Source organism: Heterocephalus glaber, unplaced genomic scaffold (genome assembly GCF_053883595.1).
Source record: "Heterocephalus glaber isolate CG9 unplaced genomic scaffold, H.glaber_assembly_v1.0 deba00000943, whole genome shotgun sequence".
Taxonomy (NCBI): Eukaryota; Metazoa; Chordata; class Mammalia; order Rodentia; family Bathyergidae; genus Heterocephalus; species Heterocephalus glaber.
The window spans coordinates 2,807,237-2,833,322 of NW_028258175.1; the positions used below are offsets into that span (position 1 = coordinate 2,807,237).

General features: G+C 52.6%; 2 protein-coding genes across 7 annotated transcripts in view; one reads left to right on the top strand and one right to left on the bottom strand.

The window, feature by feature from the left end:
• Positions 1 to 483: 483 nt before the first annotated feature.
• Positions 484 to 26,086, bottom strand: part of Il21r (interleukin 21 receptor) — a 32,922-nt gene continuing 7,319 nt past the window's right edge. Inside the window, exons 2-10 of one of the 6 annotated variants that reach the window (XM_087208841.1) lie at positions 15,122 to 15,284; positions 13,001 to 13,076; positions 9,905 to 10,007; positions 8,605 to 8,804; positions 6,715 to 6,869; positions 5,620 to 5,797; positions 4,823 to 4,931; positions 3,871 to 3,955; positions 484 to 2,784 (exon numbers count right to left, since the gene is read on the bottom strand). In XM_087208841.1, coding sequence (XP_087064967.1) covers positions 2,053 to 2,784; positions 3,871 to 3,955; positions 4,823 to 4,931; positions 5,620 to 5,797; positions 6,715 to 6,869; positions 8,605 to 8,804; positions 9,905 to 10,007; positions 13,001 to 13,052 — 1,614 coding nt within the window. In that variant the 5' untranslated portion in view covers positions 13,053 to 13,076; positions 15,122 to 15,284 and the 3' untranslated portion in view covers positions 484 to 2,052. The other 5 variants (XM_013076470.3, XM_013076469.3, XM_021237365.2 and 2 more) reach the window with 5 other exon arrangements.
• Positions 18,006 to 19,503, top strand: LOC101704959 (proteasome maturation protein). The gene is made up of 2 exons (XM_087208856.1): positions 18,006 to 18,235; positions 18,347 to 19,503. The coding sequence occupies exons 1-2, from the start codon at positions 18,136 to 18,138 to the stop codon at positions 18,670 to 18,672; spliced, it is 426 nt and encodes a 141-aa protein (XP_087064982.1). The 5' UTR covers positions 18,006 to 18,135; the 3' UTR covers positions 18,673 to 19,503.

Here is a 26,086-nt window from a genome sequence, read left to right on the forward strand (position 1 = left end):
GTTCACTGGCAGTCCTGGTCCTGTGACCTCCTCTGACTACAGGCAGCCAGGAGGTGACGTCAGGGAACGCGCCTAGAAGGCCACAAGTGGGAAATATCTGGTGAAGGGCATGGTGATGTCCATACTCGGGTAGCTCCAAAGTCCAGGGGTATGTGGGTTTCAGGCACAGTTGGTTCCAGGAGCTCGAGAGACATAAAAGACTCCATCTCTCAGTTCTGTGTTGTTTTCAGGTCAAACAAGCCGATCCCTCCTGGTGGCCCCCAGCTGCTGCAAGCTCAGTCCCTCCCTACAGCTCAGCAATCCCAGCAGCAAGAGAGCAGGAAGCAGCTTGGGTCTTGTTCATCCCAGAGTTGTCCTGGGCAGGAGGTTGGAACGCTCTGGTCAGCTCTGGGCCATCCGGGCACTCCGGGCGGGACAGTTCACTGCATCACTAGCATCAGGTTAGGAGCCTGAGACACGGTAGAGGTATTTACACCAGGGAAATGAGCAGACACTGCAGATCAGGCTTTATTGAGTGCCTATTGTGTGCCAGACGGGGCACAAAGCAATGAGCAAACAGTCACTGCCCGGGAGGGGCTCATGCTTGATCTGGCTTTGTTTCCAGCACCTAGGTCTCTGTCTCTGTCCAACCTGTCCCCCTTCCAGGCCCTGCCTGTCCTTCCTCACCCATGCATCCACCACCAGGGGGTGGCTCCGTCTCCGGAGCAAGGGAGTGAGCGGCATCCGCCTCAGGAGCATCGGGGAGGAGCGTGACCTCCCTGCCCACGCCCCGTGAGCTGCAGCGCTGAGCTGGTCCCTGGGAGCCAGCGTCTCAGGCCCGCAGCTGTTACTCCCAAGAGGTGTGAAGCCACCGCACGTCTGCACCCCGCTGTCTCCGGGGCCTGAGGAGGAGGGGCAGCCTGCATGTGCAGGAGCTGTGTCTCCCCGCACCCCGCATCCCAGCCCACAGCCTGGAGTTCTAGAACCTCCCAGCCCCGGGGACCTCCCCAGCCGCTCCCAAAGCAGACGCACTGTGCTGCTTTCTCCTCGGGAAGCCGCTGGCGGGCAGCACAAGCTGCCTAGGTTCCCGCGCCTCCGGAACTGGACCGCACGCCGGCCTTGACCAGCCTGGTCCTGAAAAGGCTTCGCTACCTCTAGGGGGCGTCCTCCGGGACCGCAGTCCTCCTCCTGGACCGCAGTCCTTCTTGGGCGGTGAGCTTGTGCCACGCCGGCCGGCAGCCACAGGCAGCTCCACACTAAAGCTACAGGCAGCGCGTGCCGAGAACTGGCTTCTTAATTCACATTTCAACACTGGCAGCGGCTCGGCTTCCCCAGCTCCAGAGGGAGAAGGGGGCAGAGGACTGAACAGGCGAGGGGAGAGCAGGGTGCAGTGGCCAGGCCTGCCGGGCTGTGTGCCCACCCCACACTGCGGCCCACAGGGGAGGCCCCTCGGCGCTAGCGGCTCTGGGCAGCCTGGCACAATGCCAACTGGTGCTAGATGAATAGTTCTTGGGTACGTCAGAGGGATTTTTTAAAATGGGCAGCAGAAGCCAGGAAAAGAAATCTTGATGAAAGGGCTGTTTCTGAGCTCAGGCCGAGTGGTTTCCAGCCGGAAAGCCCCGTGTGCCCGTTGGGGCTGCCCCACTGGCTGTGGAGTCAGGCTGCAGTGCTGCCCCTCCCCTGCCGGCCACAGAGGGCCGGAAGCTGCTGCCCAGGCTGCACGGCCGACCTGCGTCCTCCCTTCGCAGTGTCCCACCCCCTGGGTCCCTGCGGCCTCGCTCTGCCCCTTCCCCTGCCTGGCAGGTGGGGAGTGGCCTGGATCGCTGCGGCTTCTGGGGGCGCCGGGCTGGGCTGACATCGGTCCCACACAGTGCCGGCCCCTTGGGAGAAGGAGGCCGAACCGTGCATCTGGGGCTCCCCCGCTGCACAGGAGCCAACACGGGGGTGGGGGCCACTCGCAGTGACCATGGGCGTATTGCACCCCAGCCCCCACACATGCACTCTGTGGTGTGAGCACTGGAAGCAGAGGCCCACACCGGACCCTTCCTGTCCCCACCAGGTGGCCCCGTCTCCCTAGCTGGCCTGGGGCTCGGTGCCCTCAGGCACGGGCTCCGAGATCACCCACTGGCGGAGGTAGCTCCGGGGGGGCCCTGTGTCACACTCCACCGGGCTGCCGCAGTCGGAGCCCGCAAAACCGCTGTCGAATGTGTCCATGTCCAGCCCAGCGGGGGGCGAGCCCGCCTCGCTCCCAGAGACGCTGCCTGCTGACGGCCCGGCCCAGGGTGGCTCCGAGGCCCAGCCCTCCTCCCCCGTAGGGGACAGCTTCGGCCTGTCCAGCCGGCTGCCCAGAGCCCCGCCCAGCCCGGGGCCCCCTGCTGAGACGCAGCCGCAGGAGAGGACTGTGGCCCCCGAATCGAGGAGCAGGTCCCCCGGGCTGGGGCCGGGCTCCAGCCCAGTGTCCAGGTCCAGGGCCGGGTAGCCATCATCCCCACAGCGGCAAGGCCAGGCGCACACGTCCTCCGCGTCCACCACCGTCACAGTGTCGAGGGACACCAGGCCGTACGGCCGGTCCTTCTCCTCGCCGTAGTCTGAGCCTCGAGGGCTGCCATCCTCGGAGGAGGACCTGGGCTCAGGTGCCCCGTCGGACTCCAGCAGGTCTGCGGGCCCCGGCAGGCCGAGGGCCTCCAGCTCCTTGGCCAGGTTCCAGGACGGCTGGCAGTCAGGCACCTCCAGGATGGACGGCGCTGCTGGGCCCCAGGGTGCCAGCTGCAGACTGGAGGCAGTGAAGGGGGTTCCCACCCACTTCTGTGGGAAGAAGGAAACAGGGTCCTGGGGGAGCAGCTGAGGCCGGGGTGCAGACCAGAGCCAGCGAGAGGAGGAGCCAGACGTGGGACGAGAGGCCGAGGAAGAGGAACCGGGAGCTCGGTGCCCCTCCGCAGGCCAGCACTGGGCCTGTGGAGCTGCTGCTCTCCCCCGCTCACACGCCCTGTGCCCCTGAGGCCAGGGCTCTGCGGGTGCAGGGCAAGAGCCCCGAGTCACGGGGCCACGGGGCAGGAGATGCCAGGCTCTGCCGGGGCTCTGCACCAGACCCCACCCTGCCCTTGTTTCCTTCCTGCTTGGGTTCTCCTGTCCACATGTCCCCAGGACAGTGGACGCGCAGCTCCCACCTCGCCACAACACCAGTGTCCGTCCACTCCGACAGGCATGGTCCCCGGGACCAGAGTCGGCCGTGCTGCACCCCAGCCCCGCGTCAGGTCATTTCTTAGCTGCATGGCCAGAGTGAGTCCCTTCTGTCTGTGCCTTGGCTTCCTCACCTTTACAACGGCCCCACCCAGGGGTGCTAGAGGACTAAGTGGCTGCTGTATGTGAGGCTCCTAGGGGCCCCGGACACGGCACCCTGCGGAAGCTGACAAAGCACTGGAGCTCCCGGGGAAGGAAAAGGCAGGTCTCCGGGGTTGGTTTCCAGGCCCCTGCCCTGCCCCATGCAAGCCAGGGCCCCCTGAGCATCAGTCTCCTCTGGGAGCACCGCCAGCCTCAGGAGCCCGTCGATGGGCTGGGTCGGCTGACTTCTGGCAGTGCCTGCCACCACATCCTCTCCCGGGCCCTCCGCTCGGCCGTGGTGGGCAGAGCCCCGTGGTGGAGCAATGGCGGGGATCCTGCACTTGGCAGGTGCCCAGATCCTCTGCAGCACTGCCTCCCTCCCAGCCCAGAGCAGCAGCGTGGGAGAAAAGCCCCAAGGCCGCTGCGCCTCCAGGGACCCTGGCTGCCCCTCCTGCGGAGGGTTCTGCAGCACAGGCTTCACTGTCTGCACTCTGCAGATGGGGAAACTGTGGCCTGGCTGGGGCCTGGGGCGAGGGTGGGCAGGGCTCCCAGAGAGCGTGGGGTACCCACCTTGAAGTCTCCTCTGTGGCCCTCATACAGGGGCTGGAAGAACCGCTCCGGGCTGGGCACGGGCGCCCACAGCTCTTTCCACAGCCTAGGGAACAGGTCAGGTCAGGTCAGGCCCTGGCTGCAGCTGGGGCACAGCCCCCTGCCTCAACACTGCCTCCTTTGTCCTGCAGGACCCCGACACCTGCCAGGACATGGCCCAGGGAGCTCCCTTCTCAGCCTGGGCCTCAGTTACGACATCTGTAGGATGCCTGAGATGCACCGGGCTCAGGGCTCTGCAGCCCGCTGTGTGCAGCATCCCCAGCTGAGCCCGACACAGGCAGAGAGCCGCTCCACAGGGCCAGGGAGAACCTGGGACCCAGCACCCAGCACTCAGCACCGTGCAGTGCCCAGCTGGAGCAACTGCCTATTTCTGGCATCCCAGCTGCCCCTCCCTGATCTCCAACTCTGGTCTTGGCATCTGGACCTGCAGGAGCCACACGTCCAGAGCTCTGTGCCCAACGCCTGCCACTTCAGGAGGGCTCAGCCAACAGCGGTTGGCCATGCTCCTGGGCCGGGTGGGCACATACTCACCACGAGGGCAGGCCAAAGCTACTCCCCCTGACACATGGGGGGCAGGCGGGTCACACAGCAGCCCCTCAGCCCACCTGGCAGCCCTGTGCCTGCCTGGGCTGCAAGCGTAAAGTCACCAGATGAGGTCACAACCCAGGTCTCTGTAAAAAGCGCACAGTTTCAAACCCGCCTCCTCCAGGTCACAGCTGTGTGACTCGGGGCTCTGTGCCTTGGTTTCCCCATTTGTACCAGGCTCCCAGGGCTGCTGTGAGTGCCCTGTGTGCAGCAAGCACCAGGTGGCTGTCGGTAACTGTCATCACCACTGTCATGGTGCTGGACACGTCCCCCACCCCGGGAAGGGCCTAGCGACCCCTCCTCTGCGTCCCTGGTCCCCTGACCTCACCTCCAGGGCAGGTGGATCTTCAGGCCCACGAAGACAATGGCCGGGGGAACCAGGACAACCAGGGACAGGAGCAGGAGCAGCAGGCCAGTGTCCCAACCTGCCTTGGGCTCTGCAGAGAAAGTAAACAGTGGGTCCAACAGAACCGCCTGTCCAGAGCCACACAGGGCGTGTGTGGGCAGACAGGAGGGGATTGCGGGTGCCTGGAATAGAGAGGGTCCTGGGTTCAGATCCTGCTCCCACCCTGCTGCCACTTGAGTCTTAAATGGCCCCTAAGGCCCACATGTTAAAGGCCAGTCCCAGCCTGCAGGGCTGTGGGGAGAACGTGGAACCATGTGGGGGTGGCTAGTGCAGGAAGCAGAGGCTGGGTGTATCCTTGAAGCGGATATTGTGACCTTGGTCCCTCCTCTTCCTCTTTGCTTTCCAAATGCCAAGAGGGACTGGTGGTCCCCACTGCACACTCCTGCCACGACGCACCGGGCCACACAGGCCCCATGCAGCAGGGCCAGGGGACCATGCGCTGAGATCTCTGAACCCAGAGCCACAGTCACCTCTCCTTCGCTGGGCTGGGTGTCCTGGGAATTCCATCTCAGTAATGGAGCGCTGCCTAGTACACCTGCTTTCACTCATTCCTTCTCTGGAAATGGGGACAGTGAGTCTTGCATCTCGGGATGGTGAAAGGCCCGTCAAGAAGGGGCATCCGGAGCTGAGCTACGCTGTGGGTCTCAGCTCACTTGGGGCAGCTGGGCAGGACAGGACCGAGTACCAGGCCAGGAAGTGCGCTGCGGCTTCACACCTACCTTCAGGCTGGGTGTGAAAGATGACGGGGTCACTCCACTCGCTCCACGTCCCCCCGAAGAAGGAGCCAGGCTGAGGTCCCGCCCGCACCTGCAGCTCATAGCTTGAGTTTTTTCGGAACTCCCCCGGGAGGAGGGAAACGCTTCTGGAGTCCACTGAGATCAGCTTTGTCACCGGGCTCTGCCAGGATGGGATGGAAAGAAGGCCTGGGTCACGGGAGGCTGGCCCTGCTCCGCGGAAGCCCCTCCAGCCCCGTCAGAGTGGCCGGGCCTTCACAGAGATTGGGCTGGGCAGCCTCGGCCTGCGGGAGACAGGGCCCCAGCCGTCCACCCTCCTGCAGGGACCGAGAATGTCCCAGGCGTGGCCACCGACCGGGACACCCAGACAGAGGACCCTGTGGGGCTCCTCAGCAGCCGGAGACCCAGTGGCCTATGTCAGGAGTGACCCCCAGAGCGGGCATTTCCAGAAGTTCCCACCAGGCACATCCTGTCAGTGGTTGTCTCTGGGAGCCTTCCCTGCGGACACTCTGCGCAGCAGCATTTATGAAAATGGTCAGCTGGGACGGGGAGATGGATGGCTCTCCCCAGGCGCCTTCCGCTGCGACTGCTCTGACTAGGGCCCGTTGCAGTCTCTGCGCAATGGACGCCTCCAGAGCCTTCAACGTGGGACACCTGGCCCTCGCCCCGGCCCCTCTCCGTGACTGTGTGACTAACTCCCACCGATGGCCACCCTAGTGCCTGGGAAGGTTCCAGAAACTTCCTGTGGAGGAAGCTGGACTAGAGAGGAGCTGTGGAGGGGCTCTGGCTCAGGGAGAGGGAAGAGGGGAGAGGGTGCACTCTCACCTGCACAGTGTCCTGGGGTTGCGAGCCCCTTCCCTCTGGCCCCAGCACACGCACACACGCACACACACACGTGCACATATATGCACATGCACACATGCACACACATACACACAACTTGGACACATACATGCACACACTCGTGTGCACATATGCACACGCACATGCACACATGTGCACACATGCACTCACACATGCATGCGTGCACACACGCACACGCATGCCGGAGGCCACAGACCACAGCCCCTCACTTCTCACCAGCGCCCAGGGGTCCGCGCGGTTCCTGTACTGCAGCTCGTACTGCAGCTTGCCCTGCAGCGCGTAGAAGATGGGCTCTTCGTAATCGGAGCGCCAGGAGACATTATAGAGTCCCGAGAAGGTCACAGTCACATTGAAGGGAGGAGCCGGCTTGACTTCGAGGAAAAACCCAGAATGATAAGAAGGGTGAGACCGTGCTGCAGGTGAGAGATGTGTGAGGGGCGAAGTGCCCCCGGCCCCTGGCCCTGAGGACCCCGCGCCCAGGGTGGGCGGAGCACACTCCCTGCCGCTGTGCCCGTTTATTCCGACCGGACCCATCACAAACCGTGGTGAGCAGGTCATGGAAGTGAGGAAGCAAGACTGGGCATCATGGGAAATAAGAGGGGTCCCAGGCTTAATGTGCCCCCCGCGGTGGTCAAAGCCTGGGGTTGCAGATTCACCCCTCACGTTTGCTTGACAAACCTGGGGGACACAGCGCCTGCTGCGCCTCTCTTTCCCCTCCTGTAAAGGGTCCAAGAAATTAGAAGGAGGTGACAGGAGTCCTGTGACAGAGGCCCTCGCCCTGGGGCTTGCCGCCGTCTGCCTCCTGCCTCCCCATCAGGCTGTGTTCCTGGGGCAGAGCTTTGTTCTCCTGGTCCAAGCACAGAGCCCAGCACACAGTGGGTCCTCAACAAGTAGAGCTTTCGGGGCTGCAAAGAATGGTGAGGCTGCGCGGGGATCCGAAACCCTGGCGCGCGGCCGTGGTCAGGCGGTGTGCACGGTAGGGAGGCCGCCGAGTGCCCGTGTGCTGTCCCCTCGGGCCCGAATCCTCGAGTCCCTCCTCCCTCGCTTCCCCTGGCCTGGGCTGGGGTGAGGCTCGCGGGGGCCCCCGAGAAGGCCCGTGGGTGCCCGGGCATCGGGATGGACCCCTGCCAGTGAGGCCCGGGTCCCAGGAGGCCGAACCATGGGGCGCAGGGAAAAGCTACTCAGAGCTGCGGTCCCGGTCCCGGGAGGCCGGTGCTGCGGGGTGGGCTGCCCGCGCCTGGAGAGGCAGACGCGCGCGTGCCGGGGCCTCGGCAGGCTCTCTGCACGCGTGTGTGACCACGGCCCCTCAGTGGCACGGGGGGGGGGCATCTGCCAGCATCAGGGCTTTCAGACACCCAGTGTGAGCCTGGGCCTGGGCGTGGGGTCCTGGGCGTGGCATGCACGTGTGCCTGGGTGTGTGTGAAGCCTGCCCACACCTCCCACAGCGAGGTGCTCACTCAGCAAGGGGTGCAAACCCGGACCCGAGTGCGAGTCCCAGACACCGCTCACACCCAGGCCGGGCCCAGGAGTCTGGGGAGAGGGGCCCCGAGGCTGAGGGGCTGGGCCTCCCAGGGCAGGACGCCTGCTGCAGGCTGTGATGTGTGGGGGCTGATGCAGGCACACACATGTCAGGTACACACGCGGACACACGTCATCCACACACACGGAGACACAGACAGGCAACCAGAGACACATCACACGCACACACGCACACGCACACATGCCAAAGCTGCCCCAGGCCCTTCCCCAATACACCCTGGGACCCTTCTGGCCTCCAGCTTGGAGGGAAACTTCTGGGTTCACTGGAGCTCGCCAGGGGAGGAAACTTGGGGGGCTTCTCTCATGCATGCCCAGTCTGTGTGGACTCAGGGACAGGTCCCAGAGTGGAGTGGACCTTGGCCACGATCGCAGGGATGGCAGGGGCCGGGCCGTGACTGGAGCTCAGCGTCCCGGGCCCAGCCTGGCTCCTTTAAGCCTGTGCTGCCTTTTCTAGCAGTTCGGGCTCCTCGAACCGTGGTAAAAACTGGCTCATCTAAAAAGCGAACTCTGAAGGCAGGGAAGGCAGCCCAGGCCATCTGGAGGCGCGAGACAGGCGAGGGGACTCACTTCTCTCAGCCAGCAGGAAGCTGCCGCACTCCTGGGAGTCACCGGCAGACGCATCCGTCATGTGAACCGTAAAAATGTCGTCAGCCAGGAAGCGGAACACATCCATGTGGCACGTGTACGTGGCATGTGTGGCGTTGTGGCTGGATCTGTGCAGGCTGCAGAAGGTGACCTCGTCCTGCAGCTCCATGTTTGGGTCTTGCCTTGGGAAACAGAGGTGCAGGGTGTGGTGCAGGCCAGTGGGGCTCGGGGCTGGGGAAGGGGAAAGGGCCCAGGGCACAGGGCGGGGAGGACTGACCTGGCCTGGGGTCACCCTGTCCACCAGTCCCTTCCCAGGGAAGCTGGTGGGATGGGGTTAGGGAAAATGCTCTGGCCTTTTAACTCCCACTGGGTAGAAATAGTGGGTTTTGAAGTATGAATAGGAGTTCATGACTACCCTCCAGGAACAATATGGATAATGTGTTAAGTTTGCTGGAATAGAAACTTACTGCATAAAAACTCTCCAAGCCTCCAGGCTGGACCACTGTAATGGCTTCCTGATCCCTGAAATCTCTCTATCCCTCTGTACAGCAGCCAGGGGGGACCTTGAAAAACCCCCTGCCACCTCTGTGCCTAATGCCCCAGCAGCTCTTGCTTATCCCCACAGTGAAGTCCAGCTGCTGCCTCCCTCTCGCCGCCTTTGCTTGTTGTTTCCCCTGGGTTATCCTCCAGCCGCTTGGCCTCCTTGCTGTTCCTCACAGTCACCCCCGGGGCCTTTGCACATGCCAGGCGCCGGCCCGGCCTGGCCTTTCCCCGCTCAGTGGCCACCACTTCCATCCAGAAACCCAGCCCTGACTGCCCTGGCCAGAGGTCTGCCCCTCGCCCTCCTGCTCCGTGCCCCAGGTCCTGCTCTTCGTGTGTCTCGTCTGTCTGCCCCGCTGCTCCCTGTGCCATGCCAGGTCCAAGACATCTGGAGCCTTGCAGGCGGGAGCCCCATGGTCAGAGGAGCGAAACAAATGCATCTGGAGTGACGACTGTGTGGGGCGGCAGTGGAGCGACTGCCCTTGGTCTGGCTGCAGGCCGGTAAGGAGGACCTGTGCATTTGGACGCTCAGGAGCTGCCTGACCCCGGGCCGGGTGCTAGTGGCTCTGACCTTCAGCACCCTCATCCGAGAGAGGGAGCAAGTGCCTGAGCCTCAGGGGCACAGTGGCCCCGGCTCACAGGGCTGTGCCCGGAGTGAGAGCCGAGGGAGCCCGGCAGGGCGGCCGTGTGTCCCCGGTGCTGCGGGCAGCTCAGTCTGGCCTGCGGAGTCCCCAGGTCTTACCAGGTAAGAGAGAGCCTGTGGGAGCGCAGGGGCTGCATCGCTGCCAGGCAGGCGACCGTCTGCAGGTAATCGGTGTAGCAGTCGAGGTCTGGACAGCCCCATCCTGGAGGGCAGGGAGGGGGCTTAGCGGGGCTCCCTGGAACCCAGAGTGCCAGGGCCAGGATGAGCGGGGGCCTCAGGATGAGGTCGGGACACGGGCACCTGGGAATTCCTCCCTGGCGAGTGCCATGTGTTAAGGCTGGCCTGCCGCGGAGTGGAATACGGAGGTTGCCCCACTCAGCACCTCTCCACTCTGGTACGACTTCCGGGTCAGTGTGCCCTGGGCTGGCACATCCTGAGCTACCCAGAAGCAGGGAGTGCTGGGCTCGCACACACTGCACACCCCACGAGAGGGCCAGGACCCCCTGAGGCGCAATGCTGGCAAAGCCCCAGAGCCCGGACCTGGCGGAGGCCCAGATGGCTTGGCAGGACACTGCCCTGGTAGGCCGGAAGTGCTTTCTGGAGGGAGAAAACCAGGGAGGATTTGAGCACCTCTGCAGAAATGTCTGCATCAGCCTGCTGCTGACACAACACACTGCCACCAGGAAGTCCTCCCTGTGCCGTCCTGTCAGGTGACCCAGCTGAAAGATTTAATATCCTCTCACTCTGCCCTAAAACACAGGCAACTGTTATCTAACCTCTAGTCAATGCTTGACAAAATAAAGCTAATGTTTAGTTTTGTTTGGAAAATCAACTGTTTCTTCTCCACTCTGTACTAAAACTTACCCCTTTCCCCTGCCTCCTCCTCCCATATCAGGGATTGAACCCAGTGCCTTCACACTGAGCTACATCCTCAGCCCCTTGTAAAGTTTTGAGACAGGGTCTCCCTAAGTTGTCCGGGCTGGGCTTGGCCTTGCAGTCCTCCTGCCTCAGCCTTCCGGAGTGCTGGGATTGCAGGCCTGACACACACCACGGGAGGTGTCTCCCTTGTTCAGTGGCTCCTTCCTAATTTTCCCTGACACGTGCTAACCCAACAGGCGGGCACATCCCTCCCTGGGCTCACTCTTGGTGTGAACGGGATCCAGAGCCAGAGCGCAGTGGCTGGAAGCATCGTCCATCCCCTCCCATCCCCACTGTGGGGAGGAGAGCTCCAGGCTCTGAGGTTAGACCCCTCTCCTGGGTCTCTCTGAGTCTGGGCCTGGGATTCTGCCCCTGGAAAGCCAGGCAGGCCTGGGCCATTCTCCACCTCCATGTACATGGCAGACATGACTAATCAATCGACTGCCACTCTCTCCCACTGTGCCTGCGGAACCTTCTCAACATGGCTTCCAGGGGCAGTTCTACCAGAGTGACTTGAGGAAATGAGTCTTGATGGGGGGTGGCTTTCTGCGGAGGCACACAGGGGGCTGATCTGAACACCTGGTGGAGAACAGAGTACTGACCCTGGAGGATCTAAGCCCAGGGCTGCAGCCCCACCCCGTGGCTATGTCGCCTCCATTGGTCCCTAGGGCTCCAGGTACTGGGGGAAGGGCTGCCTTTCCCAGCTGGGCTCAGGTTCCCCAGGGACAGGCTTTGTCCCCCAGATCGGGGAGAGGCACGGAGGAGGGAGGAGCAGCCCGGGAGATGGCCTCAGGGGTCAGGGAGTGAAAAGCCAGTCAGTGCCTGCACAGCCTGACCCTGGGGGCAGACACAGGACCATCCAGGCTAGGGCTGTGGAAGGGTTCAGGAAGCCAAGAGGCTCCAAAGTGGCTGTCCTGTCCCCAGCTTGGTGGCCCAGGATGTGGGACCCAAAGCTGCTCCTGTCTCTGTTCACTAACTGCCGATACAGCGCCCTCAGAGCTGGGAGGCATTTAGATGGGTCACACCCCCGCTGCGCTCACTGCCTGTCTGCAGCAGTCACCACACACGGCCAGAGGGTGAGGGAAGGATGCACTTGGGTTTGAATCCCAGTCACCACTGTGCCCATGCCGAGATGTGGGCCTCGAGGATGGTGCTGTGCTGAGCCTTCGTGCATGGAGTAGAGTCGCCAACGGCCAGAGGCACCAGCATTCGCCCCTGAGGCCCTCCTGCCCTCCCACCATGTGTTCATGGCGCCATCTTGGAATCAGAGACCAGGCCCTCACAGACACCAGGTCGGCTGGCACCTTGATCTTGAACTTCTGGCCTCCAGAATGGTGAGCAAGAATTTTCTGTTCGTTATATTTAGTTTTGGCAGCAGAGCCAGACCGAAGGGCACCAAGCTCTGCCTCTGTGTGGCTATGTGGCTGAGGGCCTTAGTTTCCTCAGTGGAACTGCAGTGCAGACCTGGCGGAGCTGTCAGGAGATGGGGTAACATGGTGCTCGGGGATCCATTACCACAGGGGCTTGTTTGCTCTCACAGGGCATAGAGCCAGGGCGGGTGACCCAAAGGCTTTCCAGAGCTAAGCGGGGGAGGGAGGTTGCCACTCAAAAGGAAAATAAAAACAGGACATCTGTTTCCTGAAGGAGCTATTTGGGGCACTGGGTCTTGTGGTACAAATCAGAGCAAATGCCTCTGACTCAGCAAAGAAAAGGCCAAGTTCCCTTCTGCCCGGAGGACTCTGCACATCCAGGCACTTCGGCCACCTCTTCCAGGAAGGCCTCCTGGACCCAGCCCTGGCCTCCCACCTCAGATGGACGCCTATCTGTCTCCCTCTCTGCGTCGTGGGGGAGCATCAGAGCCTGCTGTGGACCCAGGGATGGGTGAGAAACATCCCCAAGAAGAGTTATTACATAAGGAGAAATGGAAGTTAGAGCAGAGGCAGGACTGTGGGCCTGAGGGGGGAGCAGCCAGGGCAGAGGACAGTGACAGCTCTCCTCTCCCCAGCGAGACCTGGAGACCCAAACCCATGGACTGGGCCCCCTGAGGCGCCTGCACCCCACTTCTAGTCAGTGGAGCTCTTTGGCTGGATGGGTTCTTATGAAGGGAGAATTGGCCACTGAAGCGGTATCAGCCTCAGGTGGTGGATGTCACAGGGTCTGGCCGGTGCCTCTAGCCTGTGGGAGGCAGCCTAGCCCCTGCTCAGCTTTGTGGGAGGAGGAAACACACACACACACACACACACACACACACACACACACCCGGGGGCAGCTACTTACCACTCTGGAGCATCAGCAGGAGCCAGGCAGCGGCCCAGCCAGGCAGTTGCATCCTGAATTCCCGAGACTGCAGGAGCTGCAACAGCACAGCACAGTGGGAGGGTGAGCCCCGGGTAACCTCCCTCCCATCCAACTCCCTCTGGAGGACTGCTGCAGATTCTAGCATTGGCCTCAAAGAAACAAGATCCTGTGGGTGACCCCAAGGCTTCCTGCCCCTCAGAAGTGTCTGGTTTCCCCTGGATCTCTCCCCACTCTCCCGCCTGCTTCTGGTCCTGCTTAGCAGTCACAGGGAGAGCTCAAGAGGGAGGGGACTGCTATTTATTCTGCTGTCCTTGCTGAGCCTATGGCACGTGGAACAGAGCAGTGCATTCATCGGCCTACAGTTACATGGACAGGAGGGAGGGAGGGAGGACTGATTTGGAAAGTAGCATCCACCGAACAGCAACCCGAGTCCTATGTGCTACTAAACACCCACGATGACATGGCCCGGTAAACTGGCTTTTTACTAAATAACAAATCCAAGTCCAGCCCATAAAGGGCACTGCTGCTGAATATTTAAGATAAGGTTAGCCCGATAGTGAGGTGTTTTACTCCATCTCAAGTCCAGGCCAGCCCCCTGGGGAGCACAGTAGGAAATCCAGGCCAACCGCACAGAGCAGCCTGGGCCCTGATTCTGACCAATATGAGCAAGACTGTCCAGGCCCTTGAGTGAGCATCTCTGAGAAGAGCAGCCTTTGATGTCCCGGGCAGAGGAGTGACCCCCAAGGTGGGCAGCCAGGGCCCTTCTGGCCCTTTGCATGCCGTGCCCAGCAGCTCTGGGTCTGTCTGGGGAGAGGCAGTCGGGGGCTGGCAGGGAGGCTGGGGAGCTCCATGTGGGGCCTTGTCACACACATGGCTTTTCCAGATCCCATCACGAACCCCACAAGACAACCCCTCACCAGAGTTCCCCCAGATACTACTGCACTCCCATTAACAGCTCTGTGTGACTTTCCTAATAAAGTCACCAAAGAAGCAACAGGAGAGGAGACACAGGCTGAGGGGCCAGAGTGCTTCCAATTAGCTGTGCAGCTGGAGTGAATACCATTTCCGCTGCTCGGAGGGACACTGGTCTCATCCCCGGGAGCCCTGTGCTCTGGTCTGAATGTGTGCCCCCAAGCTCACGTGGGGGAGAAAATCCCCCAGTCCACGTGTTGCTGGTATTTGGAGGTAGTCAGGCTTAGGTGGGGTGAGAGTATGGGGCCCCCTTGATGGACTCAGAGGTGGGGAGACCCAGGCTGGCCACTTGTGCTCTCTCCAGGAGATGCCTCAGCCCTGGGCTGATAGGGCAGGGCCCTCAGCAGGTGCAGAGCAACACCAGTGTACGATCTAGGACTTGAAAGCCTCCAGAACTGTGAGCGTAACGAACTTTTTAAATTACCAGATCTCAGGAACTTTGTAATAGCAGCAGAAAATGGACTAAGACACCCTGTTATTAGGCCTGGAGGGGGTGGTGGGCTGAGTCTGCCCCTCATTAGCACATCCACCTCTGTGACCCCCACCCAGCCCTGGGCCCAGCGGAGCTCTGCCTGTGTTACTCCTCAGTGGCTCCATCTCAACCACAGGAAGAAGCACAACCCACATTGCTAAGAAATGAGGCTCCTCTTCCCTCCCAATTCCTCAATTGCTCCTGGGGTTGTTGAGGGGGCACCTGCTGCCTGTGTCTGCCTGGCATCCCTTCCCCTTTCTGCTGAAGTGCTCCTTAAACTGGGGCAACTCTGTAGTTGGGGTACAGCTGACTCCACCCCCTGCCCATAAAATGGGCACCTGACTCATCCTGGCCAATTCGAGGGTTCCACTGGTCACACAGTGATTGACTCAGGGCTGGGCATGGACCCAAGGCCAATCAATGAGAGTCCTGGGATTTTTCCCTCTTTGGGGTTCCTGCCAGTGTCTTGTAGCCACTATGGTGCCCTCTTAGAGAAAGCCTATTTGCAAAGACTGGAAATACTGAGTTATGGAGGCCCAAGATGCCCATGGAAAGATTTGAGGACCTGGATGCAGTTGTACCTGACGCCCACATTTGGACCTTCATTTACATGAGCCCCCAAACCCCATGTGTTGCTCAACAGCACTGAATTATACCTCTGTTGCTTGCCACCAAAGATACTTGGTATTGAGGAGTGGAGAAAAGAGCCCAGAATCTGAAGCCAGTGGGTCTTGGAGCACGAGAGCTCCTCTCTGATCAGTCGCTGACCTCAGTTACCACCTCTGAAACGGGAACAGTGCTGTCCTCTGGACCTGGCAGCTAAGAATAGGCAGTGAGCGAGCAGATGTGACAATGCTTTGTGAACTGCAAAGGGCCAGACCAGGGCTGGGATTCCTGCTATTACTGGCCAGCTGCCCTGAATGACTCCCCAGCTCTCTACACCCTATGCCCCACGGAAACTCTGCCTTTGCATGAGCTCAGTTCTCTCCTTGGACAACTGTCCTTTAAACTCAGCTTTCCTGGCCTGCCTGCTGTGTTCCTGAAGTCACGATGGAATGTTCCAGAACTCCCGCCACTCATAATCACCAGGGTTTTCATTGGCACTGTTATCTACTTGCTATTTATCTTTACCTTGTCTCCTATTTTGGACTCCAACGAACCTGTTTCAAAAGACAATTTGATATCACTCCCATCAACAGGTAATTAGGATGGAACGGAGAGGAGCCTGTACCACGCTGACTGAAACAGACCATCCAGACCCGGCACTGCCACTGCCAGACTGGACCACGCAAGCTGCCTAAACTCCCTGGCGAGGTGGGGTGATGATGACAGCTCCATGCTCAGAGACCCTTGGGAGAGTTAAATCAGTCACAGTCGAAACACTTGGAACGGTGCCTGCCACACAGTAAGTGTCACTCAAGCACTTCCGGGGCCATAAAACTAGGCACAATGAAACACGAAAGTCACATTCAAGGAAGGCAAAAGACAGCAATTTTAGCGAGACCCTACCACCTGCCCAGGACCTGTGGGAGCTGGAGACTGGGTCTGCCTTTCAGACACACCAGCAGGCCCTTGCCCTGCCCCTTTAGCACGAGCAGCCACTGTGTACCCCATCACTGAGAGGAGGGACCAGGGCGCAGCTCTTCAGCTGCGGGATCCGAGACAGTTAACCCCGGCTCACAGGGCTGCTCACTTCCAGGAAACGGCAGCCCTGAGTGACAAGGGCTTCTGCAGCACGGGCGCCTCACAGTGCCCAGCACTGAGCGGGGCCCTGCCAGTTCCCCTGCCCTCTCGGCCCCAGTCCAGCCCTTGGTGCTCACCCCACCAGGCTGACTGGAGGACAAAGCAGCACACCAGGCCGCAGGCGCGTCTCCTTGGGGAGGACAGAGGGGAACCAAGGGGCTCTTGCTGGGGGCCCTGAGCCCTCGACCCCCACAGGCTCCCTCTGAGGAGTGAAGGGCCCTGACTTGGAAGCTGCTGGATCCCAGCCGTGTGTCCTTGACCAAGTTACCAACCTTCTCTGACGCTCTGTTTCCGCATCTGAAAAACGGGGGTCACGGATCTTTGCTGCAGGCTTGCTGTGAACACTGCTGCTTCGCCCCACAGGACGCCCGTGGAAGTGTTTCTCCACCAGGCGACAGCACCAAGAAGTGGTGTCTGGGGCTGTAGTAACTCATATTTCAGGAGATGGTGGGGAAGCGGAAAGGTGCGGGTTTAGGAAGTCAGACCGAAGTAAGTGCTATGTCGGGAACATAAAGCGCCTAACTTCACAGTGAAGAGAGACATGCAAATAAAAACCGCAATGACAGACCTTTTAAATTTTATCAGATTGGCAAAGAACAAAAGTCTGACGGTATCACAGGAGCTGAGGCTATGCTGCAACGGGGCTCGCTGGCAGCCGGAGGAATGTAAATTAATGCAAGTGGCCCAGGAAATGGTTTGGCATGATCTAATAAACTCAAGTATGCGCCTTCCCAGAGACCCGGCAAGGTCACTCCTACACACACTGCTGAAGAAACTCTCCACATGCATACCAGACGTGTATGGAGAGGTGTTTACCGCAGCATGGGTTTCAGCAGAGGAAAATCAGAAACAAACTACACACCCATCATCAGGAGAATGGAAAACATAAACCGTGATGTAATGGCTCAGTGTGAACGTGATTCATTCACTGGTGCACACAACAAAGCTACCGAGGGTCACGAAGAGAAAGAGCAGTGAAAAATCAGCAAATCAGGGAGGGGTGTGTGCATAGTAACACTGCACGCCACATCCCAAGCCACACAGCAAGTCTGTGAGTCACTGAGTGAGCGTGTGGATGTCGTAAAAATATAAATAAATTCATGGACGTGGTAAACATAAGTTTCGAGTAGTGTAGGAAAAAAGGGGATACAAGAAGGAAGAGTATGGGCCGGGGATTTAGCTCAGTGGTTTCGCCACCTGCTATGCAAGTGCAAGGACCTGAGTTCCATCCCCAGTACCAAAAAAAAAAAAAGAAGGAAGAGTATCTAGGCATCTCAACAGTTTGGTGAAATTATCGTGGATGTTAATTTATTATTATTATCAGTGGTGCTAGGGTTGAACCCAGGGCCTTCACACTGACCTACATCCCAGCTCTTCTTTGTTTTTATTTTGAGACAGGGTTATAAGTTGCCCAGGCCGGACTCCAACTTGTGATCCTCCTGCCTCAGCCTCCCAGAGTGTGGGGATTACAGGCATGCGCCTCCATCCCTGGCTATAATTATAGTATTATTTATGTCTTTTTCAGTGACCAAGTTACCTCATAACATTTTAAATATAAGTTTTGTAAAATGCTTGTGGAGAGAAGACTTCCACTTTTGGAATAGCTGGTATCAGACAAATCCTCCTACTGAGAACAACTGAGTAGAAATAAAAACTGCATGAGATAACAGCCACGCTATCTAGTCCCTGAGAGAAGGAAAATCAGTGAAACTTGGCATGCAATTTCCCTCCAATCATTTGTCAAGTTGTTGAGAATGAGCAGCATGCCAAGAATTAGGCTGAAAAACCAAGAGTAGATTTTGGCAGTTTTACAAGGCTGAGGGAAGAACTGGGATTCAAGGCCTGGTAAGAAATATGGGTCTTGAGTGAGCGGCCGGGCCAGCCGACGGGAACCGGACTGAGAAGCTGTTCACACAGTGGGCTGAGGATGAATGCCAGAGGACTTGGATCTCAGCTAAAGGACAGTGTTCCAGTTACTGAACTTTCAGCAAGTGGGCCTTTTGAAAGTCATGATCTTCTGCGGAAAGGTTTTTCTTTCAGTTTTTTTTTTTTTTTTTTGGTACCGGGGATGGTACTCGGGTCCTTGAGCTTGCATAGCAGGAGGCGAAACCACTAAGCTAAATCCCCGGCCAGGAAAGGTTTTTCTTGTGTGAAAAATGAACTATTACCAAGTCATCCTCTTGAATTATCAGAAAAAAATTTCCAGCTCAACAAAGATAAAATGAATTTTTCCACACTCAAGAACATCAAGGGTCTCTTTGCTTCTCTAAAATTACAAATGGAATTCAAGGCAGTACAACAGGTTCAGCGTCTCCCATTTCTCTCAAGCTCAAACTTTTCACTGGATATTTTGAGGGGTAATGAAGAGACTATCGGATTTGAAGGCATTCTCAATGATCCATCACAAAGTGAACTCACGGGGGAACCACACTTGATGGTGGAATATAAACTTGGCTTACTGTGATACGCATGTTGTTCATGAACCAGAGGGGCTGCATCTTGTGATAGTTGTCTTTTGTTATAGTTTGATGTACACGACATTAAAAGTACTGACACGGGAGAATTTCTGCTTAATAATATTAGTGACGATTTGAAATTATTTGAGCCTTTGGATTGTGGCTCTGCGACAGCTGAAAGCACTAAAGGTAGATGATTTCGAAGCTTCTAATTTGTAGTAAAACAATAGCCGTCCCTATCTTTCAAAAACTGTTTCCAGTGAATATCAGAAAACTGTCCAGAGGTTCCAACTCACCTACTTTCTAGGTATTCTATCAATTTAATTTTAAATGACCATTATCAGTATTTGAGCCTACACACTTTGTGGTAGCATCAGAATAAATATATATACAGTAATATCTCGGTTCATGAATGCGAAAGTGTTTAGCAGAATTTTACTTCTGTTCACAAACTCCACATTCGATGACAAACAGAGCCATGGCCCCACAGAAACACAAATGCAGCTATCTTTTCCAAAATCATAGAACAAATTAAGTGCATAAACCAAGGTACCACTGTAATTGATTTCAGTGGCAGCACTTAAAATTGAGTATAGTAGATGTTTGTTATGTTTTGGTATAGCTTATTAGAATAATGTTTGCTATATTGATTGTATTTACAATTATAGCTCTACTTTGATCCTGTCATGTTGAAAAGTTCAGAGGTTTTGATTTTGGTCTTATCTTTAAAGTGGAAAAGCCACCAGCAGATGTAGACTTATGGCTGTACTACATAAACTTAATATGTACTTACTTAATTTATTACCAGGCAACACTGTCAAAATAAAACTCACTTTTCCTTAATCTTAATTTGTATATCACAAGATACTTAAATGTTTTAAAGTTATTCAAATATTCATAAACATATTATGCATCCATAAACAAATTCCATAATTATGTAAATGAATGTTTAAAAAAAGGAAATATGGGTCTTGATAAGTACCCAGTCATTCAGAACAGGCCATGCCTTGGGAATAAAGACTGGGAATAGTTTAGACCTGACTGTATCAAGGAGATCTGCCTAAATGTTACATGTCTTTAAGAAGAAAATTAAAATCTATCTGGAAAAAGTTAGCTTCATCCAAAGCTTCTATATTTTTCATATACAATGTCCAGCATGCAATTAAAATTATAAGGTAAACTAGGAAATTGTATCAAATAATCAGTAAGCAAGAGAAGAAAAAAAATAGAAATAGACACAGAGATGATTCAGAAAATGACATTAGCGAACATGTTTTATAATAACTATGCTTATGCTTGGTACACTCAAGAATTCTACCAGAAACATGCAATCTCCTTAAAAACTAGAAATCCTAGCACAGAACACCATAATAACTGAAATTTATAAGAACTGAAGAGATGGATTTAGCAACTTATTTGAAAGATCAGAAGAGAAGATGAGTGAGCTGGAACATTGGTCAACAGAAACTACCCGGATTGAAGCATGCAGAAAAAATGTTCAAATATGCACCAAAGAGGACAGGAGACATGTGAGACATTGTGAAATGATAGTATATATACACTTGGAATTAAGAAAGAGAGGAGAAAAAAGTCAGGAGTAATAGTGAAGAGACTGATTAGGGATTTTTCTAAACTTACAAAAGACATTAAGCCACAGATTCAAAAAGCTTTACAAGCCAGGCATTCTGGCACATTCCTGTAATCCCATCACTCTAGGGGGCTGAAGCAAGAGGATCACAAGTTCCAGCCCAGCCCAGGCAACTTAGTGAAGCTCTGTCTCAAAATTTAAAAAGGGCTGAAAATGTAGCTCAGTGTGAAGGCCCTGAGTTCAATCTCCAGTACTGAAAAAAAAAAAGCTCTATAAATCCCAAGAAAAAAGATATTTTACCTATGGACTTATTAACAGAAATGATGGAAAGAAGAAGACCATAGAAAAGTTATTTAAAAGCTGAAATTGCTAAGGATGGAATCCAAGACCTCTGGAAAAGCTGAAATTTTTAAAAGCCAACTTCGAATTTTATATCCAGCAAGAATATCCAAGTGAAGACAAAAAATAAAAACAACTCCCCCCCCAAAAAAGGAAAAATGAAGGCAAGATCACTCTAATAGATAAAAGGATCTGTGAAATCCCAGTTAGCATCATATCTAACAGTGAAAATCTGAAAGCTTTGCCACTAAGACCATGAACAAGGCAAGAACTCATCCTCTTGATGCCTATGAAATATTTTAGTGAGGTTCTAGCCAAGGCCAATAGGCAAAAAGTAACCCAGACTGGAAAGAAAGAAATAAACTATTTCTGTTTTTCGACAATATCATCTTGTATATACAAAATCTAAAGGAATACACACCAAAACAAACCAACAAAAACTATTTGGGTTAATAAATGAATTTAGTAAGCTGTAAGATACAAGGTTAATATTCAAAAGTCAATTATATTTTATACACTGTCAATGAACAATCTGAATGAAATTAAGAAAGCTGTTTCATTTAAATAACACCAAAATGAATATAATACTTAGGAATAAATTTTAACAATTATTAGTTATGTTACTGCAAGACTAGTTTAATAGGATGAGATTAGCACATGGAAAATTATAAACATTATTGAAACAAATAATAAAAGTACTAAATAAATGGAGGATATCCATTGATGTGTTCCTGGACTGAGAGACTTGATATTATGAAATGACTACCTAGATTGCTGAGAGTGAACCTTTCAGAACTTTCAGTGATGATAAACAGCTCCCTGTGGCATGCGTGCATGGGCTCACCACCACTGCCCTAGACTGATTTACAGAAATCCTCTAAAAATCCAAGCTGGATTTTGCCGGGGGGGGGGGGGGTTAATTCTAAAGTTGATAGGGAAATGTAAGGAACTAGTAGTAAAGCAATCTTGAGAAAGAAGTCAGTGTGAGAATTTGTACTTCCCAATTCCAAAGCTTAGTACAAAGGTACATTAATCAGCACAGTGTGGTACTGTTATATAGATAGACATATAGATCAGTGGCATCAGATTGAGAGTCCAGAAGTAAGTCCATACATTTATATTTGATTGATTTTGACAAGGGTGAAAAATAATTCAGTGGGGGGAAAAGAAGGGGCTTTAAACTAAGAGGTTCTAGTGAAATTGGATATTCACATGCAATATAATTTCACATCATACACAAAAATCTACTCAAAATAGATTAAAGACTGAAATATAAGGAAAAACTATTAGAGTCTTAAACATAGGCGTAAATCTTTTTTTCTTTTAATAGGCATAAATCTTAATGACCTTATGTTAGATAATAGTCTTTTTCTTTTTTTCTTTTTTTTTTTTTTTTTTTTTTTTTTTGGTACCAGGATCAAACTTAGGACTTTGTGCTTGCTAGCCAGGTAGTGGCACTGCTAAACTAAATCCCTGGCCCTTTTTGCTTTTTTTTTTTTGAGACAGGGTCTCACTATGTAGTTCAGGCTGGCCTTGAACCTACCATGTAGCCCAGGCTGGCTTCAAACTCACCTCCTGAGTGCTGGAACTACAGGGGTGCACCAGCACACCTGGCAACTGGGCAATAGCTTCTTAAATATAATACCCAAAACATAAAGAAATAAAGAAAAGTGAATAAATTGGACGATATAAAAATTTAAAACATTTGTGCTGAAAGGACAGTATTTTTTTTTTTGGTACCAGGGATCAAACTCGGGTCCTTGCACTTTTGAGGCAGGTGGTGGAAAGGACAGTCTTAAAGTGAAAAGACAGCTACAGAATGGGCAAAAGTAATTTCAAATCATGTGTGTGCTAAAGGACTAGTATTGATCACGAAGAACCCTTACAACTCAAGAGCTAAATGACACAGAACCCAATTTAAAACAGACAAAAATTTGAATAGATATTTCATCAAAGAATATATACAAATGACAAACACACACAAAAGAAGCTCAGCATCACCAGTCATCAAGGAGCTTCAAATAAAGACACAATGAGGTGCCCCTCCCTATCTACTGGGAGGGCAATGAGAGCCACAATAACAATAATAACAAGTGTGAGTGAGGAAGTGGAGAAACTGAACAGTTATACATCGTTAGTGAGCACATAAAATGGTTTGGCCACTACTGGAAAAGTTTTTCAGTTTCTCTGAAGTTAAGTCAGTGTTACCATAATACCAAGTAATTCCACTTCTAGGTACAGAGTGAAAAGAACTGACTATATATGTAAAACAACAACAGCAAAAAACTTTGTACACAAATGATCCTAGAAAAATTATTCATAATAGTCAAAATTTGGAAGCAACCTAAATTTCTATCAACTGGTGAGCCGATAAACAAAATGTAGGGTATCCTTGTGACATAATATTATGTAGCTATAAACGAGATTGACCTACCAGTATGTGCTACAACAACCGGAATGAAGCCAACACCAAAGGTCAAACGCTGTATAATTCAATTTATATGAAGTGTCCAGAATAGGCAAATCCACAGAGACAGAAAGTAGGTTGTCAAAAGCTGAAATTGTAAGCGGGCAGTGGAGAGTGACTAATAACAGCCATAGGGTTTCTTTCTGGAGTGATGAAAATATTCTAGGATTAGTTAATGATGATGTTCACACAACTTTGTGAATATTCTGTACTAAAATCTATTGAATTGTACACTAAAAAGTGATTTTTTAAGGTATGTGAGATATATCTTGATTAAAATGGTTTATTCAGACTTTAGAACCCCCACAAAAACAGAGTTTGTCACTGGCAGGCCTGCACCAAAAGAGATGCTAATGTGAGCTTTTCAGGCCAAAGAAAAACAATTTCAGATAAGAAGCAGGGCTCTGTAGAAGGAATGAAGAGCAGCAGAGAAGAAATAAAGATAAGTATTAATGGCTGAAAACACCAAGATAACCTCTTATAGAATTTTAAGTATTTGTAGAACTAAAACACATGACCACGATACCCCAGAGGTAAGAAGAGTGAATAAAGTTAAAGGCCAATGTTTGTCCAGGAAGTGGTAAAACTTCTAACGTAGACAGACCTTTTTAAAAATCAAGTATGCATGTTGTCCTAAGATGGGCACAAAAAGGTTTATCAAAGAAAGAACAACAGAAGGAGGGGTAGGGAGAGGAGAGAGAGGGGAAGGGGAAATAAAAGAATTAAGATGTGTTACATACATGTACCAACTCCCCACAATGACTATAATCATTATGTAGAGCAAGCATATACTAATAAAAATTTTACAAGTTAAAAAAAGAACATACAGCAAACCAACCATAGAAAATATAGAATCAACTTCAGAAAGTTGGTTATTCTAGGGCCAGGGATTTAGCTCAGTGATGCCCCTGCCTGCCTTGCAAGCGCAAGGTCCCGAGTTTGATCCCTGGTACCAAAAAAAAAAAAGAAAAGAAAGTTGATTATTCTAAAATTTGGACAAAGAAGAAGAAAGCGGGAACAAAGAATAAATGGCATTAAAAAAAGAAAAACAAATGGTGATATACTAGGCTTAGTCCCAAACATATCAGCACTTTCATTAACCGTAATGAACTAAACACTGGAATTAAAGATGCCAAAAATTGACATTAAAGGAAAGTAAAATTGTAGGGGCCAGGGATTTAGCTCAGTGGTTCCTCAGCCCGCCTTGCAAGCGCAAGGTCCTGAGTTTGATCCCTGGTATCAAAAAAAAAGAAAAAAGAAGGTAAAATTGTAGGTCAATCCTTCTCATGAATAAAATGCAAAAATCCTGAGCCAGGCTTGGTCCACACCTGTAATCCCAGCATTTAGGATTGCTGTGAGTTCCAGGCCATCCTGAAGCTATACACTTCCAGGTCAGCCCAAACTGCATAGTGAGACCCTGTCTCAAACAACAACAAAGTAACAAATATGTATATATAAAATATATAAATATATCACACTGATTTATTTTTGAAATGTAAGATTAGTTTGACATTTAAAAATCAGTAATCTGGGGAGGAACAGCAAGAATAGAAGGGAGGGTAGAAGGCATGTGTGGAAATGTCACAGTGAAACTCGTTAACCTGCAGTATTAGTATGTATTAGTAATTACAATATGAAAAAGAAAAAGAAAAGAAAGTCAGTAATCTCTTTAATAACAATAAAAAAATTTTACATGATCATTTAATAGGTTCAGAAAGCATAATGAATGGATTGCAACACCTATTTGTGACTTTTAAAAGTCTGTCAGAAAATATAATTCCTGTGTCCCGTGAAGATTAAATCATTAATCTGACAACTGACAAAGGTCTCACACACACACACACACACACACACACACACACACACACACCCTACATAGCTAACATTATCCTTAATGGCTAAATATAAAACACTTCCTCCCTGAAACAAGAAAAACCAAAACTATCTTGGACTAGAGATCCCAATCAACACAGTAAGGCAAAGGGATAAATTTATAAAGGTTAGAAAACTATACTTGTTTGGAATGGTATAAGGATTGCATACCTAGAAAAGACCAAGATATTCAGGAATAAATGATTAGAATAAAAATTAAGGAAACTGAACATAAGATCAAAATAAAATTTTATTGTATTTCTAAAGATCATCAAAATTGACAAACTCTTAGACTAAGAGAATAGAGAGAAGATTCAAGTACCTAAAGTCAGAAATGCAGGAGACATTACAACTGACACTATAGGAATAAAGGGGATAAGAGAAAGCCATGAACAATTATGTGGCCACAGACTGAATAACTTTGAAGAAATTGACAAATTCCTAGAAACAAACTTACAAGGCTGAATCACATACACAAATCTAAATAGACCTACGACTAGTAAGGAGTTTGGGTCAGTAATCAAAAGAAAAAGTCCAGAGCCAAATGGCTGCACTGGAAAATTCCACCAATCATTTCTAAAGAAAGATCAACACCAACCCTTCCCAAGCTCTTCCAAAAAACCGAAGAAGAGGGAACAACTCATTTTATAAGGCACTGACACCGAAGCCAGAAAATGGTGCAAGAAAACTACCAACCAATACTGTTGCTAAATATCTATGCAAAAATCTTCAATAACATACTAACAAAGCAAATTCAACCGCACATTAAAAGAATCATATGCCATGGCCACACAGAGTTTACCCCTGAAATGTAGATGATTCAAATTACGAACATCAATAAATGTAATACACCACACAAACAGGACAAAGGACCAAAAACTGCATAATCCTCTCAGCTGGTGCAGAAAAGGCATTTGACAAGATTCAGGCCCTTTAACAATGAAAAATAAAAAACACTCAACGAGCAGGAAACAGAAACAAATTACTTTGTGTGGTGTTGGGAGGTGAATCCTGGTGGCGGAGGTGGGTCAATGTGGGCGTGGCCTGGAAGGGTCTGTATCCCCTTTTCCTCTAAAAATCCCTTCCTGGTTCCTGTGATCCCCGCCCCCCCCCCCCAGCCAGCTGAATATGGACTGAAACAGTTACAAACTGTAAG